The 20,737-nt window shown below is 46.9% G+C and overlaps 1 protein-coding gene across 8 annotated transcripts in view; it reads right to left on the bottom strand.

The window, feature by feature from the left end:
• SLC8A3 (solute carrier family 8 member A3) overlaps window positions 1-20,737 on the bottom strand; it is a 99,144-nt gene that overhangs the window by 9,065 nt on the left and 69,342 nt on the right. For 3 of the 8 annotated variants that reach the window (XM_048949780.1, XM_048949773.1, XM_048949775.1), the window contains 2 exons: window positions 8,962-9,068; window positions 781-798 (listed from right to left, as the gene is read on the bottom strand). In XM_048949780.1, the coding sequence (XP_048805737.1) occupies window positions 781-798; window positions 8,962-9,068 (125 nt within the window). Of the gene's footprint in view, window positions 1-780; window positions 799-7,903; window positions 8,008-8,961; window positions 9,069-20,737 lie in introns of all 8 variants that reach the window. The other 5 variants (XM_048949779.1, XM_048949774.1, XM_048949776.1 and 2 more) reach the window with 3 other exon arrangements.

Raw genomic sequence — 20,737 nt, 5'->3', positions numbered from 1 at the left:
CCATGGTGAGCCGAAGGAGCACAGAGCTCTTCTTAGGGGTTCTGAAGCCTGCAAACAGCCCCCACATTACTGCAGCCACTGCAGGACTCACAGCTTCTACTGCTACACACAAGGCTGTTGGTTTTCAACTTGGCATGCCAAGCTGCCAGCTTTTCCCTGCACCCTGCTCACCTGGCTTTGAGCTTTTGATAAATGTTTCTTTAGTGCAAATTGAACTGTAATCATACCTGGGATTGAAGGACTGAGAAAATACAGGAGACATAAATCACCACTATGTGTGATTGAGATAGACCAGCATAATGGGGATTTCAGGCAATGAAATTACTAATAAAGGTAAATGCTGCTATGGGGAGGTGAAGATCAAGAGCCCATCACATCTCAGCTGTGCTGCTGGCACTGAGTGGCCTCCGGCATAGCAGTGGGGACCTCTCATGTGCCTGCTCTGGCCAAAGGGTTCTGTGATTGCAGGAAAACCCGATGTATGAGGAGCAAAACCCCCGGAGCTGCCTCAGGAAGAAGAGTTGGGGTCAAAGCTGCAGGCCCTGGCTGGGCCATTTGCTGAAACTGCAGGGAAATTTCTGGAATGGGGAGGAAGGCTCTCAGGCATCAGTAATGTTATGGTCTTAATGCACAATTCTGACTCAGCCCCTGCTGGACAGGAGCACTTGGAGCTGGGGTGGTACCTTGCTCCTGCACACAGCAAATACAGACAGACAGGGCTGACTAAAGAGGACAAAAACAGGCAGAGCAGGATGAGGAAAGGAGAAGAAGCAGTCTTACCTTGGGTGAGCAGCAGAGCTGTGGGGAGAGAAGAACAACAAGAGACAGACAGAGAGAAAGAAGAAAACAGGGAGAAAGTTAATGTCGCACTGGGAAAAGCAGGAGAAGCTGTTTAGCAGAAGACAACGTTCAGTGAGCAATGGCCATGGCCCAATGCGATGTGTGAGCTGCTTAGGGCTACATGCCAGGCAGAGGCTAGGGACATGGCAGCAACATGGAAGTGATGCTGGTGAGCACCGCACCAGGGCTCCCAAAAATCACCCCCCAAGCAAAGGCAGAGGAATGAGATGCAGGTGGGGAAGGGAAGGGAAAGGAGCAGGGGACAGCCACGCTTGCCATCAGGGCCTGGCATGACCCAAGCTGCAGCTCAGCAAGAGCCTCGCCAGGGGAGGTCTGGATACAATGGGGGTCCCCCTAGAAAGCCACAGTCTAGGCCCAGCTTTCAGAGTAACCATAGTGAAGCCTGTAACAGAGATCACACAGCAAAATATACCAAATCCTCTCCAAAAGTAGTGAGCACTGTGCCTTAGCTATGACTTTTGCTTGTCCTTCAAGCAGCAAGCTGTCTCCAGAGACTCGGTTGCATGCTATGACGGTACTGTAATTACTAACACTTATTATCACGCACTTTGAGTCTCAGAAGCTTAAAACTCTGTACAAAGACTGAGTCAGTATTAACATCCCCATTTGACAGATGGTGAAACCAGCAAAGAGAGGCTAAAGGGAACATTTTGCAAACTCAGAAATGGGCAGGAGTCCAAAAGCGCTAATTTACCCAGGCTTGCCAGCTCAGGCCTCAGAGAAGCAGGCACCTTTGCACAGAGGTACCTAATTTTATCTATGCTTGTTTGAAAGTGATTTCCTAAGCAATTTATCTAAGGTTGCATAGCCGGGGGAGCGTTGTTGTGTCCTGGCTCACCTGCGTGCCATCAGAAACCCTGCCCCGAAGGCTGCAAAGAGGCACTGACCGTACAACACCAGTCCCACTGCTCGGCACCATCAATGGCCCTGGCCATCGCCCCCGAGACTTCGTAGCTCTGTCCTAGCTCCATACTATGGCCTCCTTCCTCTTCCACAGTCTACTGGTCCTTCAGACAATGGGAGGTAATTTAATTTTCCTTTGCAATTACAAGTATTAGTACAATAGGTCAGCTCACTGTTCAAATTTAATATAATGAAGTATTACTGGGCCCCTGAGCTACCATGCTTATTAAAAAAATAATAATAAAAATCATTGGTTCCTCCTGTTTTTTAAAAATGTTATCCTAGCACTCTGGGATTTGAGTTTATTTTTTTCCCATTTGCTTTTGAGCCTGCAAGAGAAGTATTTTTCTCTCTTTCACTTATGATATGATACATGAATATTTGAAGAAGCCTATAAAGCTATGAATGAAACATTAAGAATACAGCAAGCAGAAAGCCAAAGGATTATTTTATCCGTATATTTCTGAGTGAACGTTGTGCATGCAAGCAAGAAAATGATTTCACAGACTAAAGCTTCCTTCCCGCACATGCATCAGCTAATGTGCCCTCAGTCCTGACCTGTACAGCTTACTGACAGTCTGTCTGTGGATGCTGTACCTATACCAGCTTCCCGCAACCCCTGTGCTGCTCCTGCAGGCCTCTCCCCACACCTCTTCTCCTCCACCCCTGCTCTTCTGTCCCACCCCAAGCCCAAGCCAGATCATCTCAGCACTGCATATCAGGTAGCCTCAGAGGCCTGGCAAGCATCTTCTTACAGGCAGCTGCTAAAATTAGCTCAGCAGCCAAATCCAGATGAGTAGTCTTGAAAATCTCTTGCCTAAACCATGCACAGCAGGTGTGCAGACAAATACCTGAGCCTGCAGACAAGGCCATGGGCACTAATACTGCCTTCCCCTGGACTCTCAGGAGACTCAAAGCCTTGATTTCCACAGGGAAAGAGTATAGCGGCACATACCGAAAGGAACAAGCACAGGGAGTGCTGCACAAATAAAACCACACAAGCTCAGATGTTTTCTGAACAATAAGATACCTTCTTCTGCTCTTTCTACGTCACAGAAAGGGTTCACCACATTGCATGCTTTATTCTGGCCTTATTGCTCATTTACATAAATCTTCTCTAATCAATGTACCTAACAATTCCAAAAAGCTGCTACATAGCTAAAAGGATCCACATAGGTGGTTAAATGCATGTTGCTTGCAGAGCAAATGGAAATGAGGTAGGCTGAGGATTTGGAGGGGAGCCCCATCTACAGCACAAGAGAAAAGGTAAATACAAACCATCATCGAATCATTTGAGTTAGAAGGGACCCTTAAAGGCCATTTAGTCCAATTCCCCTACAATGAACAGGGACACCCACAGCTAGGTCAGGGTGCTCAGGGCCCCATCCAGCCTGACCTTGAGCATCTCCCAGGATGGGGCATCCACCGCATCTCTGGGCAATCTGTGCCTGTGCCTCACCACCCTTAGTGTAAACAGCTCTGCAAACTTGCTGAGGATGCACTTGGTTCCACTGTTGATGTCACTGATAAAGATAAAGAGCAGATAAAGGCCTGGATCCTTGGGGCATACAAAGGAAACACCACGCTACAAACTACCTGCCCACTAGCCCAAAGCAGGGCTCACTGCACTGCCCATGGGCTCCGGCTCTAGCTTGCACTGAAGTGAGTGAACTGCTTTCCTAAAGGACTGTGAAGAGCTATGAACGTGTATTTTTCATTAGATAAACAAGGCAGAGATTCTGAAGCTTTAGCCTTAATCCTGTTATTATTGAAGTTAATGGCAGAAACTCCAAGAAACAGACCATGATCCATTCTGTCCATCAAGAGAATCAGCAGCAGTCAGCTTAATCACAGAACTGCAACAAATTATTAAACCTTTGGGGAAAAAGGCAGCAGCAATCTAACATTTATTTGATATTCCCATTAGCAGCTAATGGAAGAAGGAGTTTTTCAGAACCTGCCCATACCACAGAAAGCTGCCACACAAATCCTCCCATATCGATGTGGCTTATCTGTCCAGCACAGACCTTTATACCCAGTTGTGCCATCATCAACATTTGGAAACAGATAACTTGTTTGGATCTATCCAATCTAGGAATCCATCTTTCTTTGCAGTTTAATCCTCACTCTGACTTCCAGCCACATCTGCCCTCTTAGCAATGAAGCTTTCCTGTACAGGGAGGTGACAGATGTCTCAGGACATCCATCCACACCACATCATGCTGTGCTGGAAAGGCTGAAGGGGATTTCAGACAAAATATTCCCAAGCCAGCTACTTATTTAACAGTGCTCACAAACCACCTGTGCTCCCACTTCCAGTGAAGGCATATCTCGTAGTCACATCATGGTTTCTGAAGCAAAATCTTGCATGAAGGATGTCGGTCCCTTCTACAGAGTATAATGCTGTAGAATCAGCACTCCATCCCTGGGGTTGAATTTTCTGCCACTGTACCGCTCGTTGGATTCTCATGAGCAGATTCCCAATCACCCTCATGAAACAATTTTCCAGAAGTGATTTTCACCATTATCCGTTATCAACTGAAATCTTCCAAAGCAGCCATTTGGGCTTTATCAACCCTAAGGTTAACCACAATTTAGGTGAAAGACTGATTACTTCCAGGAAAAGCAAAGCAAGTTTTGCTCCCACAATCCAGGGCTATGGACAAACCGTGAAAGCTGATGTGTGAGGAAAGTAAAAACAGGCTGGATTTCTCTAACATCCTGCAGGGCTGGCAGTAGTAAAAACTTATCTCTGACCTGAGCAGTGACACCATACCAGAGCTGCCATGGGAGTAACAGTGAAACCAAAATACTGCATCTTGTCATAAAGCAAAGAACTCATTTCACAGAAGGAACACTTTCAAAAGGTGCTGAGAAAAGTATAGCCAGAAAGGTGGCAGGAAAGGGATCTATCTGATCTCTGAATTATTTGAGTACATCAATAAAAAAGCTGCTAACGCCAACTTGCACTTTTTGGATGACCAGAAAGTCTTTGAGAAATTGTAGCTGCAGAAAGCAACTGATGAAAAAGAAGAAATGGGCTGCCAGACAAGGTTTGGTACTGCACACACAACATCTATATAGAAAGAAGAGCACGGAATGGAGTATGCGGTCAGCAACTCTTACGGCACAGTTTAACAGCAGCATGTCCGCAGGCTCAGAGCAGGTGTGGTACTCACATGACACAGCCCTCCTGCAGGCACTACAGGGATGGAGAAGCTGCCTCAGCACAGCTGGGCGGCAGGCTGCTTCCCAGCATGGCTGGCAGCCAGCCGAGCCATGCAACACAATCCTGCTCCCAAGGGGGCCAGAAGAGTTGTTTTGAAGACACCATGAAGGGCAGTCTGAAAACATGAAACGCTTCTACAGCACTCTAGGCGCAGGCACAGTGAGGCAGAGCCAAGTGAGGAGTAATAACAAAATGAGGCCACACAGTCAAGAAAGCCACGTCTTTTGCAGTGGTAGAAAGAAGTGTGAGTAGCTGAAACTCAGAGAGACTTCACCAAAAGCAACTAGCCTGAACCTCTCAGGAGAGCCAGGAGCCACACTTTGCCCTTGTCTTGTGGGTCCCATCCATCACTGCATTGAAACCAAGTCCCAGCTACATGGCAGTGTGCGGAGACTTTTTTCCCAGCCTGTAGTTGCATCCTTCCAGCTTTGTACAGGCCTCTTTGCACAGAAGAGGCTGCCACGGCCTTGCTTTGGGCATCCTTCAAGGTAGAAGCATGCATGATGCAGTACAGCAATACGAGCACATGACTTCATGAGTGCTGAGAGTCCACGCTCTGCACAGCCTTCTCCACTGGGAGCCATCCATGACGCTGCTGGTGATGACAGTGGCTGGCTGTCCCTCCCAGAGCTGCTGAGCTCCTCATTCCATCATCTCAGGCTCCAGATAAGCTCACCAGAGAGGCTGTGTTGTGCAGCTCTGCAGAGCACAGAATCCTTCCAGGTGCCCTAGAATCAGTGTAGCGACTGTGCCACCTTGTGCCAGGAATATTTACAGATGTGCTTTAATCTGTCTCCTAGATTTTACAAACACACAGCTCTTGCTCTGACTTTTCTCTACTGAGGCCAGCCAGGACTCCATGCCTCCTTCTCTTCATGGTCCAGCACTTCCTTCTGACAGGCAGAGTCCAGCTGAGGCTGCACCTTCACCTCAGGTGGAAGTGGCTGCCTTGTGAACAAGTAATCCGACAGATCTCTCTGCCTGTGACAGATCTGGCAATCCCACTGACTATCACCGATGCTAGTGTAAATGAGACATGCACAGTACAGCAAACTAGCATCACTGTCCTGTTAACCATGAGGATGGTAGCCTAGGCAGGAAACAGAAACATAGGATTTAACAAAAGCCAGACCTACCCTAGCTAGAATCTGTATCTCACTGCTTTAGAAAAGGATCCAGGGTTCACAGAGGGCAAACAACTGAGCAGGAACTTCACTGAGATGCTCCTGCATGTGCAGGAGGGAGTCAGAAGCAGTGCTTTCCCTCGTGTACCCAGCGACACAGAGGCATGAGCCCCATAGACAGGAAGGGGCATGTGTGGAGAGAAGACCCTGGAGGTCTTCTAGAGCGCAAGAAAACATTTTTGCAGTCTTAGATTCAAAGATTGAATCTCCTTCCAAGAAGAAATTTAAGTGTAATATAGATATAGTGAGCACCTACCCAGAAGATGCAGCACACTACGTAGTTCTTAAATCTGATGGAGAAAAGCAGGAAAATAACTAGTGGCTACAAGCTGAAGCCAGGCAACTTCTAGGCAGAAGCCATGCCCACATCTTTACAGTGGAGGGGAGTGAACATACTTCCATGGGATATGGCAGGCTTATCACTGCTTCTGATTAAGAGTGAATGCTCACTAAAGCTGGACTTTGGTGAAACCTAAAGGGCTGAGCTCAGCATGCAGAGAAACCTCAAGTCGGTCACCACCCAGGGGAGGCATGGGATGGTCTAATGGCACTAAACTACTAATGGTTTGGGGGTTTACATTTTACAAATCCACAGACACTATGTGCCATTGTCACGCTAATGCAAGCTGTGTCTATCCTAAATGTCCAGGAGAACCATGCAGGAGGGCTCAGACTGACTAGGGGATAGTTCCTGTACTTATGAGATAAGAAAGATGGAAATGTTTCAACAAGGGAAAGCTGTGTGATGCACGGGAAATTGCCAGATGTTTCTATCACCAGCAGCAGTACAAGGGATCAGAAATAAGCCCACAGGCATGCACATCTGGTTTTATTTCATTTCAGACTCCAAAAGGTGAGTTAGGATTCCTTTACAAAAGCATGTAAAGTGCTTCTCTATTTAAAGATCGGCTCTCCCAGGCCACCCCTAAGCTGGTGACGCCAATGGCAAGACTTGTTCAATGAGAAAGAAGTCAAACACATATACAAGGACAAAGATACATGCAGGCAAGGCATGACAGAAACTCCGAGTTTATACCAACTACAATCCTGATCTGCTAGGAGATCCCAGGTCTCACTGTACCAATGCTCACATTGGACATTAACAGAGCTCCACACTCTGTGCATAACAGGCTGGGGTTGTCTGAGACACAGTAAGGTGCTTTTCAGATGAAAGACACGGAGAACCATTTTGCAAAATAAACACAGAACAGGATACCTCATACCTTCCCTCTTCTGTGGGCTTTTCACCACGTCTCATAGGGACCCAAGAGCACCAAGGCAATGCCACTGGCAGGCAACAACAGAGGAAAGGACAGGGGGGTGTACGGGACGAGCCGAAGAGGCAGCCATGCACTATGCCCGTCCCTTGTCTCTCACATTCCCCAAGGTCCTGGCAAAGGAGCAGGAGAGGGGAGAACAGCAGAGGTGTGCTCAGAACAAAAACAGACCAAGACAAAGAAATCCCGTCAAAATAGTACAGTCTCTGAGGCTCAAGCATTGCACAAAAGGAGGATCAGAAGTAAGCTGGGCGCTAAAAGGAGAGGTGACGCCGGGACAGTGTGAGAGCGAGGATACGGAAGGGCAGAGAGTCAAAGTCCATCCATCCACATGAGGAGGAGAAAAGGAAGGGGGGGGAAGGAGGAGAGAGAGGGTTATATTTTCTGGGTTTGGGGTTTGGAGACTTGATTCTATTTGTTTTGAGTTTTTTTCATAAAGGATCTCACACCTGATATTCCTCGTTCCATCCATTTCGGCTCACCAAGGGCAATGAAGAAATTCTCCTGCCTTTCGTATTCCTCCTCATCTACTATCTTAACCCTTACGGTCTTCCTGTAGGGACAACAAGAGAGACAACCGTGTACAGTGGGTTGGTAGGCCGCAGGTGACGCGGCGACGGCAGCAGCGCAGGCTCCTGGCGTGCGGCCCCTTCCCGCAGGGCAGCGCGCCTTGGCCGGCCTCTTGGACATGGCGCATCGGTTGCAGCTCCTTGGGGAGCAGGAGGGTGTTAGGGGGAGACAGGGCTGGCGGGGAGGTGAGGAGGGAGGGGAAAGGTGGGGTCAGACCTTGCTGATGGTTAGTGGGAGGTGACTTCTGCAGCACATTTTTCGGTGTCACATGGTAATTGGAAAGGGTATCAGCTGCCTGGTTATCAACAGGAGTTGATATCTGGGGTACCAATTGCATTTTAGCTGGAAGATTGATTGTTTCTGCTACTTTCACAATTAACAAAGGGACTGTTGGCTCAGAGCTTGAGAAAAAAGCCGCATACTCACAGCCGTGTTCCTCTGTGGGGTTACAGCACTGCTAGCTGCAGCAGGCTAGCGTTCCTAATCCACAGTTTCAAAGCAGCACATCTCATTGCTTCTCCTCCCTAATGCTGCCTGCCTCCTCCCCCAGCTTCTTCTGTGACTAAGGGACACAGCTCTTGGAGCACAGCTGGGTGATGAGCTCCAGATATGCTCCATGTTTCTAGTGAGCATCTTCCCCCAGCACTACAGAATTTGCCTTGGCCCTTCTCATCAGTGGAAACATTCACTGAAAAATATACCCACTGAGGACCATTCTTCTTTCTTTCTCTCCTACAATGTCTGCCCCAGGCTCCCCTACCGCCCCCATTTCCCCCACTCCATGGATACCATGTGACACAGTGCGTGCACAGCAGTGTTTAGGACAGAGCAGTTGGAAACAAAGAGAAGTCAGAGGAAGAGGAGGAAAAGTGGAGGAAGGAGAAGAGAGAAGAAGAAAGAAGAACGTTAACGTTAGTCTGGAGGGCCAGTACTACACCTTTCTGTAAACTCATATCCACCATGCGGGGGCTCATCAGCTCAATGAAGAAACTCTTGTTTTTTTCATACTCCTCATCATCAATTACTTTGATGTGAATTGTTTTGCTGTGGATGGAAAAATAATAGTAAGCATCATAAAGAGAAGAAGGGAACAGAAGAGCAAAGTGAAGTAAGGTTGGGAGCTGAACAGAAACATTAGAGAGTCAAAGTTTTCTCACCCACTAGAATGAGTTCAATGCGGCTCTGGAGAGGGCTAAAGCCCACTGCTGCCAGCAACAATGACCAATTTCTGTTTAACAAGCAGGCCCAAGGGCAGGGCATGCTGTGCAGAATGAAGAGAGACCCAAACAGCTCTGACTCAGGAGCCAGGGCTGGGCTGCACCATGCAGGAGAGGAGCACACTTCACCCACACCACTGCTGCTGCACACACACACACCAAAGCACGTGCACACCACTAGCTTGGCTCCTGCTGCCTTTCATGCATAACTGGTCTTGGCTGTGGATGGCAAGGATGAGAACAGCAGTACTGGCAACTGAAGAACCTGGAGAAATAGCCCCAGGCTTCAAATGACAGCATGCCTCAGTTCCCCCAAGCTGAGCTGCTGCTTCTGCTCACGTGCTCACAGATAAGACAGAAAGTACCATTCTCTGTGCCTGATTACAAAAAGGACCACGGCCCTACAGCCTTGCTCCCTTAAGCAGAGAAATTAAACACAAATGGCGTCTTTGGTCCCATAGCGCTTCAGAGACTAAGCAGTCCACTCCTGAATCCTGGGGATGCTGCAACCCACACTTCTGCCAGCATCCCCCTGAAAATCACCATTTCACAGTGGAAAATGGGCAGGTTGATTGCCTTCCATTGCTGCAGCTTGCATTCCTACTGCTAACACTAACAACCACAAAGCTATCCAGTCTCTCTCCAGTTTGACTCATCTACATCGCAACAGCTTCTGTGCTCTGATGGGAACTTTCACTCCCTGTGCTTGGCTCTTGCTTTGAGATGTCTTTCAGATGATGGCATATTGGATAGAGGGAAGAGTTTGAACAACCCCTGCTATATCCATCAGTGTATGAATATGCAAAAAAAAAAAAACAACTTCACCTTTAATTCTTCTAAGCTAAGTCAGCTTTATTTTTGCCAGTGCTTGTTCTACCAATATGCTGCACTAATGCCAGCAAGCCTATTTTCCCTTCTCTAGACCCCTTCAAACTTCTGTAATCCAGCCCGAAGTATGTAGGATTTTAAATGAGAGGTCTGTTGTTAATATCGGTGCTTTGCTAAGACTTCATCACAATGATTTCATTGTGTTTTCTTTGGAGAGGTTGATGGAATATTGCCTTTGAACCAGATGTTGTCTGGGCCCCTGGTACTTTGCAAAGCTTTTTCAATTTGCTGAATTAAATACACATCTGATTCATAGCTCTGATCTCTTTCTTGCTCTCATGCTACAAAACAGAAGGTGGGATTTTCAAAAGCAGCCAGCACTTCCTGAATAAGGGTTGCTTCTTAAAATCCCATTCATAATTATTGCTTACTGCTTTCCACTCCAAGAGCCCCATATTACTCAGTAACTGCAACAAAACTTATCTCCAGAATTAAAGTCATTCTAAAGCTTTATGTAATTATGCTTATTAAGCGTATACATAATTTGAGTTTCACACAGTAACTTTCTTTCACTTTTTTTTTTTTTTTAATGAGGTGACTGTCCCGTTTCATCAGTAGTACATGCACATAGCAGAGCAGAGGAGAAATGCTTATTTAATGAGAAAGTGTGCATGGCAGATATCTCTACGGTTGTGCTGTGTGTGGAAATCCTGACTTCCCACAATCTCCCTGCCTGCACAATGCACACACAAAGCTGTGGACTTAAGGAATAATGACTCATTGTGTGCCCATTTTGTTAACCAGAGCTCTATATGGTATGCTAAGAAGTCCTTATCACATCACTTATGTGATGCGAATTCCTTAAGTGATGAGAATTCCTTATAGCGATCTTTTAAAATGTTTTTTGTTTATTTGTTTTTTATTAAAATCCAAGAATGAGAAATAAAACACAGTGAGGACCATAGAAAGGATGCATGGTAAAGTGCTGACTCTGCAAAAAGAAGTCTCCTGGGGTTGAGACATTGCATGCTTTCCTCTGTCAGCCAGGCAACGTCTCCCTACAAGAATTCCACTTGTCATATGGCTGTCTCCTTGAGCTTCCTTGTTTTGCAGGGACACAGAAAGCTAGGACCACGCATAATTACTCAAAAATAAAATCAAGTAGAGGGCCACTACCTATAACTCACCCTCCTCTTTTTTTTCCCCCTCCTTCCTCTGGGTTCATACATACTGATGCCTGCTTGCTACCAATTCCCAGCCAGTACCTGCTGCCCTCTTTCCAGCCTGCCTTGCCCTAGCTCTCCATCCCACAGGAGCAAAAGAACACCAACTCATGTTCAGTCTGACTGCACAAACAGCTTTACCTCCCTTGCATGCCACAGGCATAATTAACTCAGGACATAAGCACAGTATCTTTCAAAGTCCAGTCCTCTCCCAGTCCCTTTTCCACCTGCAAGGCAGTGAAGTTCAACCATGATCCAAAGTAAGGGCTGTTCAGAGGAGAAAATCTGTACAAGAAAAAAATCTCATTTGTGACAGCATCCCCTGCCTGATGATGGTTGGTTCTCATGGAAATTACTGAGGTTTGAGCAATGATAGCATCGCTCAGACTTGGCTGAAAGTGAGCTTGTCACAAGGGAAAGTCCAGGAAGGAAAAGAAATAAGAAAAAAAAAACCAAACAACCTATACCTTTGCTAGAATACCTTAGCTGTACTAGGGAAGGCCAAAGGAAACAAGAAAAACATTTCAGATTTTCTCTTCTGTGTGAAGAGAAACAGATGCTCAAGCTTTGTCCTGTCCAACTCAAAGGCAGAAACTCCTCAATATCTAGTAAGACCTCTATGTAAGCACTAATCATCTGAACTCCTACACCAGCTCAGAGGCAAACTGGATCATCTCTGCACTCATGGTTTTTCAAAAAATGGTGTTGATTTGGCAACCAATTCAAGGGCCATCAGCTTGTCTGTCCGAGAGCTGGGGACATACCATGTGTTCTAGCTTGGTGGTGGAACACTTGTATGCTCCCTGTCCACAAGCTCCATCTGGCCACGGTTACCTCCATCAGCTTCATCTCACTCATTTCCCTAAAATGAAGGTGAAGGAGCCAAACACGAGCACAGGGAAAACACTGCAGCCCTCAGCCAACCTCAGGCCCGCAGTAGAAGGTGCCCCAGGGTAGCAGTACACCTGACCTGCACAGCAAGACTATGGCACTGAAAACTCCAGGACCCAGCACAGGAGCCCAGGGGTGTGGGTGTGTGCTAGGGACACTTCTGTGGCTTGGAACCCTGATACCACATGTGGGTGGATGGTACAGACACTGCCTGCTCCTGAGCCAGGTTGTTTCCTATGCAGCCTGCAAGGAGCTGGGCCACGCTTGCTTCCTTGTGGAGAAGTGCTCTTTTCTCAGCAGATCACTAGGCCAGTGACTCTCACTGCAGAAACGTCACCACTGATGGAGGGCAGTTAAGGATTCCCAAGCTCTGTGACAACTCTGGCTACTGAGAGTATTCCAATTCCTCTCCCTGATGAGATCTGCACCGTATTTCACTCAGCTTTGCAACTTTTGCACCCCACTCTGATGGCTCTGCAATGGGCAAGGAGGATATTTGCTATCTTTCCCCTTTCTGACAGCTGCATCATGGTCCAGGCACACCTCAGACAGCTCTAAAGCAGATAACAACAGAACAACATCCAAAAGCCTGTCCTAGAAGTCAACCACCTTCATTAAATGCCTCCAGGAACTAGCAGCAAGAAATCATTCTGCAAAGCCCAAAGCTCCAGTACCAGCACCAAGCCACAGCATAGCTCAATCCCAGCCCCTAGATGGCTAAATATATGAAAGCACTCTCACTCAGTCCTCAGCGATGCTTTCAGAGGACTGAGCAATTCTTTTAGTTTGGACAAGCACAGGTAGCATCCTTCTGCATGCCTGCCTATAGGCAGGAACCATCTCCAAGAGCACTGAACCATGCTCTCCTGCCACCAAGAGCCCTCATGGTGCCAGTCCGGGCTCTCCTCTAAACATGCATTTAAAAACAATCACCGTTTTCAAAAGTTAGAGATGAGAAAGCTCCCCTCCTGGGGAGCAACATTAAGAACAAGATTTCCCTGAGTAAGCAACAGAAGATGAAATGAATAGACATCGATCTTCTCCTAAAGGACTTCGAGCGCATGATGTTGCTAAATTCCCCGTCTGGGAAGTACAGAGGATAATCTATAAAATCATTTTATTTGACAACACGTCCACTTCTAACACATAAGGCAACAACTGGATGGTTATTTGATTAATGTGCTAGAAAATATTGAGTATCTCTCTGTGTGGAGACTCTCATTTGCAGGAATTATTGCAGAGGAGGTTAAGAGGATGTGTCTGCATGACTTTGGAATGTGAAATAAGGCTCAGCTCTAAAAACAGCGTAAGTCAGGAAATGTCACATACAGTATACCATTGAAACAGGCAGGGTTGTGCAAGGGCAGAATTTACAGTCCCCGGTGGGATGCTGTTAGCCAGGATGGAAAGCAGCCAGGACAGCAAGGTAAACGTCCCTAGGACAGTGAGAAGAACCAGGAAATCTTTAGTAACTCATTAATGGGAATCATTGGAGCACACATTTTGGATCAAGCCGTGACATCCTGAATGCACCATGATACACCCAGACTCTCACCTGATTTGCTGTGGGCGCAGGTAGCAGCATGAGTTTCAAAGTTTTAGCACTACTGTCTGACTTGCCCAGATCTCAGCACCTGCTGGCCCCAGGATGGCTTTTCAACCCAGAACTATGGGTAGGACCTATTCTCTCTGCCAGAAGATCTCATTGAGAAGTTCTGTGGCAGAAATGCTGACTAAGTAAGATGTCAGAATGTGAGGCAAACAAGAGAGGATTAAATAAGGCTAGGTATAGTGGGGAGCTGTCTTTGCCCAGCTCATTGGGAGGCACATATTTAACAGAGCAATGTGACACGGTGCTGGCAGGGAAGGTGAAAAAGACAGCAAGAGAAACCCTGATATGATGCACATGGTCACAGAGCTGCACATTGAGTAATCCAGCTGGGACAAGCTGAACCATTTTGAAGCAAAGAATTACGCTGTCACTTACATAAGACAGGAGGTTTTTGAGAGGGAATAGCGTTCAACCCCAAAGCAGGTTCAATTCAAGGTCACAAAGGAAACAAGTGATCTTACTGTCAATTGGAAATCATAGTAATTTAGGCAACTATCCAGTGTTAAGACCAAGACAGACAGGATGCACTTTGGTCTTCAGCCTATGCCCATGAAAGGAGATGTTTTGGCTCCCAGAATAATTATGGAGGGGGGAGCAGGTTTAGAAGCACACAGCTGCAGCCACTAGGGGTGGCCTCAGTTTCCTCTAGCAGCCAGGTCAGAAATGAAGTTGCCTCTAAGGTCAGAGTCGACCTTGGTACCAATTATCTAAGCAGATGTCCACAGGATAGATGAACTGTCAGGATAGAGTTTCAGGCAGATCGTTGATGTATAAGTTGCTGATGTAAGAGTTACAGAAGAATCGGTGCTAGTGCAGAAACTGGAGATGAGCCATTGCGGGCCAATTTCCAGGAACTGGCTGTGTCATTCATGAGGACCTTGGAAAAGCAGCTGTACAGGAGTCGTCCCACCATGTGGGACAAGCACACAGGGAACAGCTCGGGCTGTTTCACAACCAGACCAGTCTGCTGTAAAGCATCATAGACAGAAGTCCTCTAAAATGGCATTTTTTTCCTTTGTCTTCAAGTTAGCCTGTGGGATAACCAATGATAACTAGTTATCGTTACAACAGGGTTATCTGCAGTGCTAATCATTATATGACCTGTTATTTCTCCAGGCAATCCTGAGGCTATCCAAATCACTTGATATGTCTGTGCTTCAGTTTCCATATCCGTGTAATGGCTGTGATTCTTATTTCTCACAGAGATTTGATAGCGGACAGTTGCAATTTGCAGAACATTTGAGTTCTTCACTTGGAAGATGTTACAGTGATGCAAGCTAAGGGAGGGTGAAGGAAGGAAGCAAGAGAGCTTTGAGCAGTGGTAGAAGTGGTATGTATCAGTATGAACATACTCTGCCTTGGTTCTCATTTGAGCGGAGCTGTGCCTTTCTCTAGGGCACTCCCTCACATGAGTCCCTCTGTGCCATTAGACAAAAATGTCCCAGAAAATAGAACTGGAAGCAACTGCTATCATCACTGCCTTCAGGCAGAGCCAGGCCCACCAAGCCATTCCTGACAGGTCAGTGGTTGTCCAGCTGGTTTCTGAAAGCTTCACAATACAGGCAATATTCTGTACATTCTTCCATCATATTTCATCCCTGTAGCCTTCCTCCTAATGTCTACCCTGACTCACAAGGTGCAAACTTCCTTGACAGAGGAAGGCAGAGACTTCAGGGATTGCTCCTTATACAGCACCAATGTCTTTGCTGTCCTTCCTTTCACAAGGATAGAGAAAGAAGCCAGCACAGAAGCTGCTGAGAAGCTTCCCACAGCTTAGAGCTGGGACCTGTGCAGGCAACCTATAGCTTGCTGCTCCCCTGCCCTAGACAGGCCCCCCCCCACATGAGCAGCACATGGCCACTGTTGCAAGGACCAAGGCCAGGAACACCATCTTACACCAAGGCAGATCGCAGGGAGGAGGAAACTTCCAGTGAAGAAAATGCTATGCAAGAAGTGGCCATAGCCTGAGATGGAGATCAGGCTGCTCAGACCAAACTCTGTGTGCCTTTCCTTGTCTGTCCCAGTGGCACTGTACTGGGGACTGTCCAGGAGCCCCATCCATCTGGCTGCTGTGGTGTAGAGTTCGCTCACATTGCACCATGTCTTTCAAGGATAAAAGAGGAAATATTGACACAAAAAGGTGATTTCCCTTTGTGTATTCCTCCTGTAGTCTTGGCTAATTAGTAAATTGGCTCATGTTTCAATTAGGACTATTGGAAATGCCTTAGTAGCTGACACATGATAATTAAAGGGACATAGCCAAGACTAAAGCCTCTTTTTTAAAATCTTTACTTGCACTAGAAAAGTCCAAAGTGCTACCAGTGAAAGATGTATAGCAATACCTGGTAAAATAAAGTCAAAGAGAAGTATAAGATATCTGTTATCTTTCCTGCATCCTGAATGGAAAAGCTGGTGGGCACTTTGTGGTCAGCTTCACCTCTCAGCCTGCATTCATTTCCCACCACAGCAGCACAGCCCTCACTTTCCACTGCCATGCAATCACAGAATGGCTTACATTGGACAGAACCATAAAGATCATCCAGTTCCAACTCCCTGCCATGAGCAAGGCTGCTACCCACCAACTCAGGCTGCCCAAGGTTCCATCCAACCTGCCCTTGAATGCCTCCAGGAAGGAGGCATCCACAGCATCTCTGAGCAGCTATGCCAGCACCATACCACACTCTGAGTAAAGGCTTTTTGCCTAACATCTAACCTAAATCACCACTCTCTCAGTTTAAAGCCATTCCCCCTTGTCCTATCACTATTAGACTGCATAAAGTCAGCTCCCTGACTGCTTGTAAGCTCCCTTCAAGTACTGGAAGGCCATGATGATACCTCATCAGATCCTTCTCCAACCTAAACAAGCCAAGTCCCTCATCCTTTCTTCATAGGAGAGGTGCTCCAGCCCTAAGATCATCTTCATGGCCCTCCTCTGGACCTGCTCCATGCAAAGAGATAGAAAGTGCAGTCAAATCCACCTGACTGTTTCACAGCTACTTTACATGGGTGCAAACAACTATGCAAGCAATAAGAAATCAGAACTGCTAAGTCACAGGCAGGTGAGCCCATTAAACACAGTCATTCCTTGCAAACAAATCCTTAAGTACCTGGTATGGTATTCAGGACAACTCAAGAGATACAGCACATCTACTCATGTCAGCACAGGGATCAGCGCTGGAGCTATTAAATGGCAGACATTTCAAGCTCAGCTCTGAAGCCTTGGAAGAGCAGAAGGCATGCTGGGCAGGCACAGCAAAACACCCTGGGAGCCTTCTTAGCGCAGCCAGCTCTGCCAGATAAGCAGATTTCCAAAGTGTTCTACATTTCACTTTGTACAAGCATGATAAAATTCTCCAGTACAGAGGAGTTCCTCAAGGAAACGCCACAATTTGTTTTTAAGAATTACTGCAAAAATGAGAAGAACATGGTAGCATGGTTTGCTAAACTCCCCTACACACTGCTGATCAGCTGAGTTAAATTTGGTTACGCAAACATAATAGCCCAACTCCACAGATATTTTCTCTTTATTTGGTTTAATAAAGCTATTTTTATATTTAGCATTTTGAAGGCTCAGCTATATAGTTTTTAAATTCTTTTTAAAAAATAATTAAATAAATAAATAAATAAATAAAAATCCCACCCAACAAAGCACACACACAAAACCAAACACACTCTGGGCTGCTTTGTACATCCCCTTCCAGTCTGCTAGCACTGCCTACTGAAGTGCTGTGCACACACACAGGCCTCACCTGGCCAGCTGCAGGACAGCTTCTTCCTGCTGACCCTGAGACTTGGTGCTTCAGGGCAGCAGAGAGCAGACAGCCTCAGCAGCCTATGGAGCTATGTGCTGAGGTCTGTACAATAAGCACTTGTCTTACACAAGCAGTAATGCAGCTCGGCAGTCCACAGAACCAGACTGTTCTGGTGGGCATCATCCCGCTGTGGCTGCAGAGCAGTGCCAGGACCCTGGGTATAAATGTTTCTTCCCCCGTTAACTTGGGGCTGCTTGAGCAGCTTTTCTATGATGATGCTGTGCTCTTTTTCTCTTAGAAAGAAATTCTTTACGATTTTGTTCTTTACGAAGAACAAAGCCTCAGACACTGTGCTCTTTTTCTCTTAGAAAGAAATTCTTTACGATTTTGTTCTTTACGAAGAACAAAGCCTCAGACACAACTCTGGGAGAATTTTAGAAAAAATTAGATGGTGGAGAAAGAAGGAAAGGAGACAATTCACTCCTTATCAGATTATTTTGAATTTCTCTGCTTCCAGCTCTTCTGATACATTGCAACAAAAGACTGTGATGTCAAACCCCTCATGGGTACTGACGGCCAAATGAGGTACCAAGATTCTGCTGTCTGCTCTTTAGAACAGCTCCAAAACCTGATGTTGTGCAGGAGCAGAGGTGCTGGTCACCTCAAAGTACCTCAAGTTTGTCACAAACGATTCAGCTGGAAGGACCCTGTCCTACCAAAGTGCTTTCCCACCTGCAAATGCCCTTTACTGTCTGATATATCAGCAGTCCAGGGCTTCGAGCAGTCCCCCTGGTTTTAGTCTTTCAGCTGAAGGCATGGAGATTTGGAAGCTATATTTAGACATCTTCTCTATTCTTCAGCAACAGGGTTACCATGGAGATGCTGGCAAGGATGGGAAGGTGGGGATGAAGGGGGAAAGGAAGTTGGAATGAGAAGTGCCAGGTTCCAACGTACCACCAGCATGGGGAGGCTAGAAATTCCCTGAAGGGCAAAAGTCACTGAAACCTGCTAGCTGAAAGAGTCTCCTGGCATTGCCCTGCATTGCTCCGTGCTGCTGTGGCAAGTTTGAAGGGACCCTCTGGGCACTGACAGCCACACACATCCCCAGGAAATCTACTCTGCACCTCCTTAGGATAACCAGCCATGTCCTCCTATCTGGGCACAGCTCAGAGGGCTGCGTGCCACCCACTGCTGGCTGCTGCCCAGCTGAGCTCTGAGAACTTCTTTAATCTCCTTTCAGAATTCAATTCTTTGAACTATCAACAGATATGCAAAAATTTTCAGCTATGGGGTGCCCAAAACAAGCTTGTAATGCCATGTGGCATCCCAGCTCACCTGCTAGCTGCTGCTGCCTAAGAGCCAAAGCCAGTCCTCTGCAAGCTCCACTTGAGCCCTACTACTCCCATAATGCAGTACAAGCTCATATCGATTCTGTACCAGGGGCTCAGGTGGGAATGAAAGGCAGGAAAACTGATTTATAAAGCTCTGATGAAGGAACACCACCACGTAACATGATCCTGCTCAGGAACTGAAGAACAGAGAGCAGAGCCATGTGAAAATGCCGCAGCATCTATTTCTGATGGCTAGACTGGCAGCAGTGGGTCAGCCCCAGCATGCCTTGACTCAAAGGAGACGATGCCAAGGACTCGGGTTCCAGCTGTCATGTATGCATAAATTTCAAAGAAGAGAAGAGGAAAAGGAAGGAAGAAAAAGAAGATGGCCACCGTGATCCCCTCAAAGGCTGCTGATGGTCTTGGCCAGCTGCTGGCATACTTGGGATGGCTTTGCCTCCAACTGAGGAGGCAGACAGGAAGCCCCAGCTGGGGACAGAGCTGGTCAAAGCTCCCTGGCAGAGTGGGAACACCAGGGACAAGCCACTCAGTAGAACAAGGGAGGCTGGTGACCATGAAGATCTGAGCTTGCTGATCCCACCATCACAGGTGGCCAACTGTAGCAGCAGAAAAGGTGGCCACTGCTGACAGGAATTACAGCCTTTGGTCTCCCTCCTTGACACATCCACATGCCCCTTGCTGGCAACAGTTGCAGCACAGACCAAATGTGCAGCTGTAAGGAGATCCCTCCAAAAGCACACACTACTCTTCCCAGCACAAGAGGACAAGGACTCCTCTCCATGGGAATGGATGTTTCCAAGACTCCCTGACCTACACATACTGCATTTACAATAAAATTTTTGCTTTCCAAATAAAGGTCAGAATAGACCCTCAGTTCCTCACATGGGAGCTGGCATATCTCAGCTCTCATACCTTCTAGATCCTCAGCACCTAATAGCATCTCCAGCTTTCAGTGCTCAAAGCACATCAAAAACAGTGAGGAGCAAAGCAAAAACTGACTGGATTTATGGGTCGTAGAGACACATGAATATCAGGTGTGATGTATAGCTGACAAAAGCTGTGTGTCAACAAGCACAGCTCTTCCTCAAAGATGACACTGGAGAAAATATCATGAAGGTACACAGTCCCAAGCTGGGAAGAGACCAGGTGACTGCGCTCTGGAACTTGGGAAGAGAAAGTCTCCTCCCTTCCATCCCTTTACAAGCTGCTGCTGCTACAGGGAAACCTGCGGACACGAGCCTTGTATGGCCCTCCTTCCCCTCCCTCCCCACGCACACAATGCTTTCAACCCAGCAGGGCAGCACTCAGCCCAGACATTTGAGTTGCTCTACATTCAACAGAGCAGCAAGGCAGCAATCTGTATGAAATTAATGAGCTGCAAACAACATTGTTCAGCTGCCAGCCTGCAATGAGCCTGCTCTGCATGCTGCAGATAGAATTATTATATATGAACAAAAGGAACTGGAGCCGGATCCTGGATGCTTTGGCTCTGGTCACAGGCTTCTTGCGACCAAGATAAGGGACATCACGCCGAATTTCCACAGCAACATCACAGTTAAACATCCAAACATTTACACAGAGCCAATATAGTGTATATTTATCCAAGGCAATGTGCATTTGGCCAGGCTCACTGTTTTCTTTTTTCTCTTCTATAGCAATGAATATAGAGTAGAGGATACCCAGTTACACCATTTCATTCTTTGGGGTTGTTTTCCCATTTCATTTCTTACCTAGTTAAAAACACACTGGAAAAACAAACTAAAAATGGGGTGACTTGCTAGCTCCCAGGAGCTAACACAGGTTCCTAGAAGGAGGCCAGTTCTGTTGAGCTTGTAGCC

The sequence above is a fragment of the Lagopus muta genome, chromosome 6, assembly GCF_023343835.1.
Source record: "Lagopus muta isolate bLagMut1 chromosome 6, bLagMut1 primary, whole genome shotgun sequence".
Taxonomy (NCBI): Eukaryota; Metazoa; Chordata; class Aves; order Galliformes; family Phasianidae; genus Lagopus; species Lagopus muta.
This window is presented reverse-complemented; position numbering and strand designations above follow the sequence as displayed.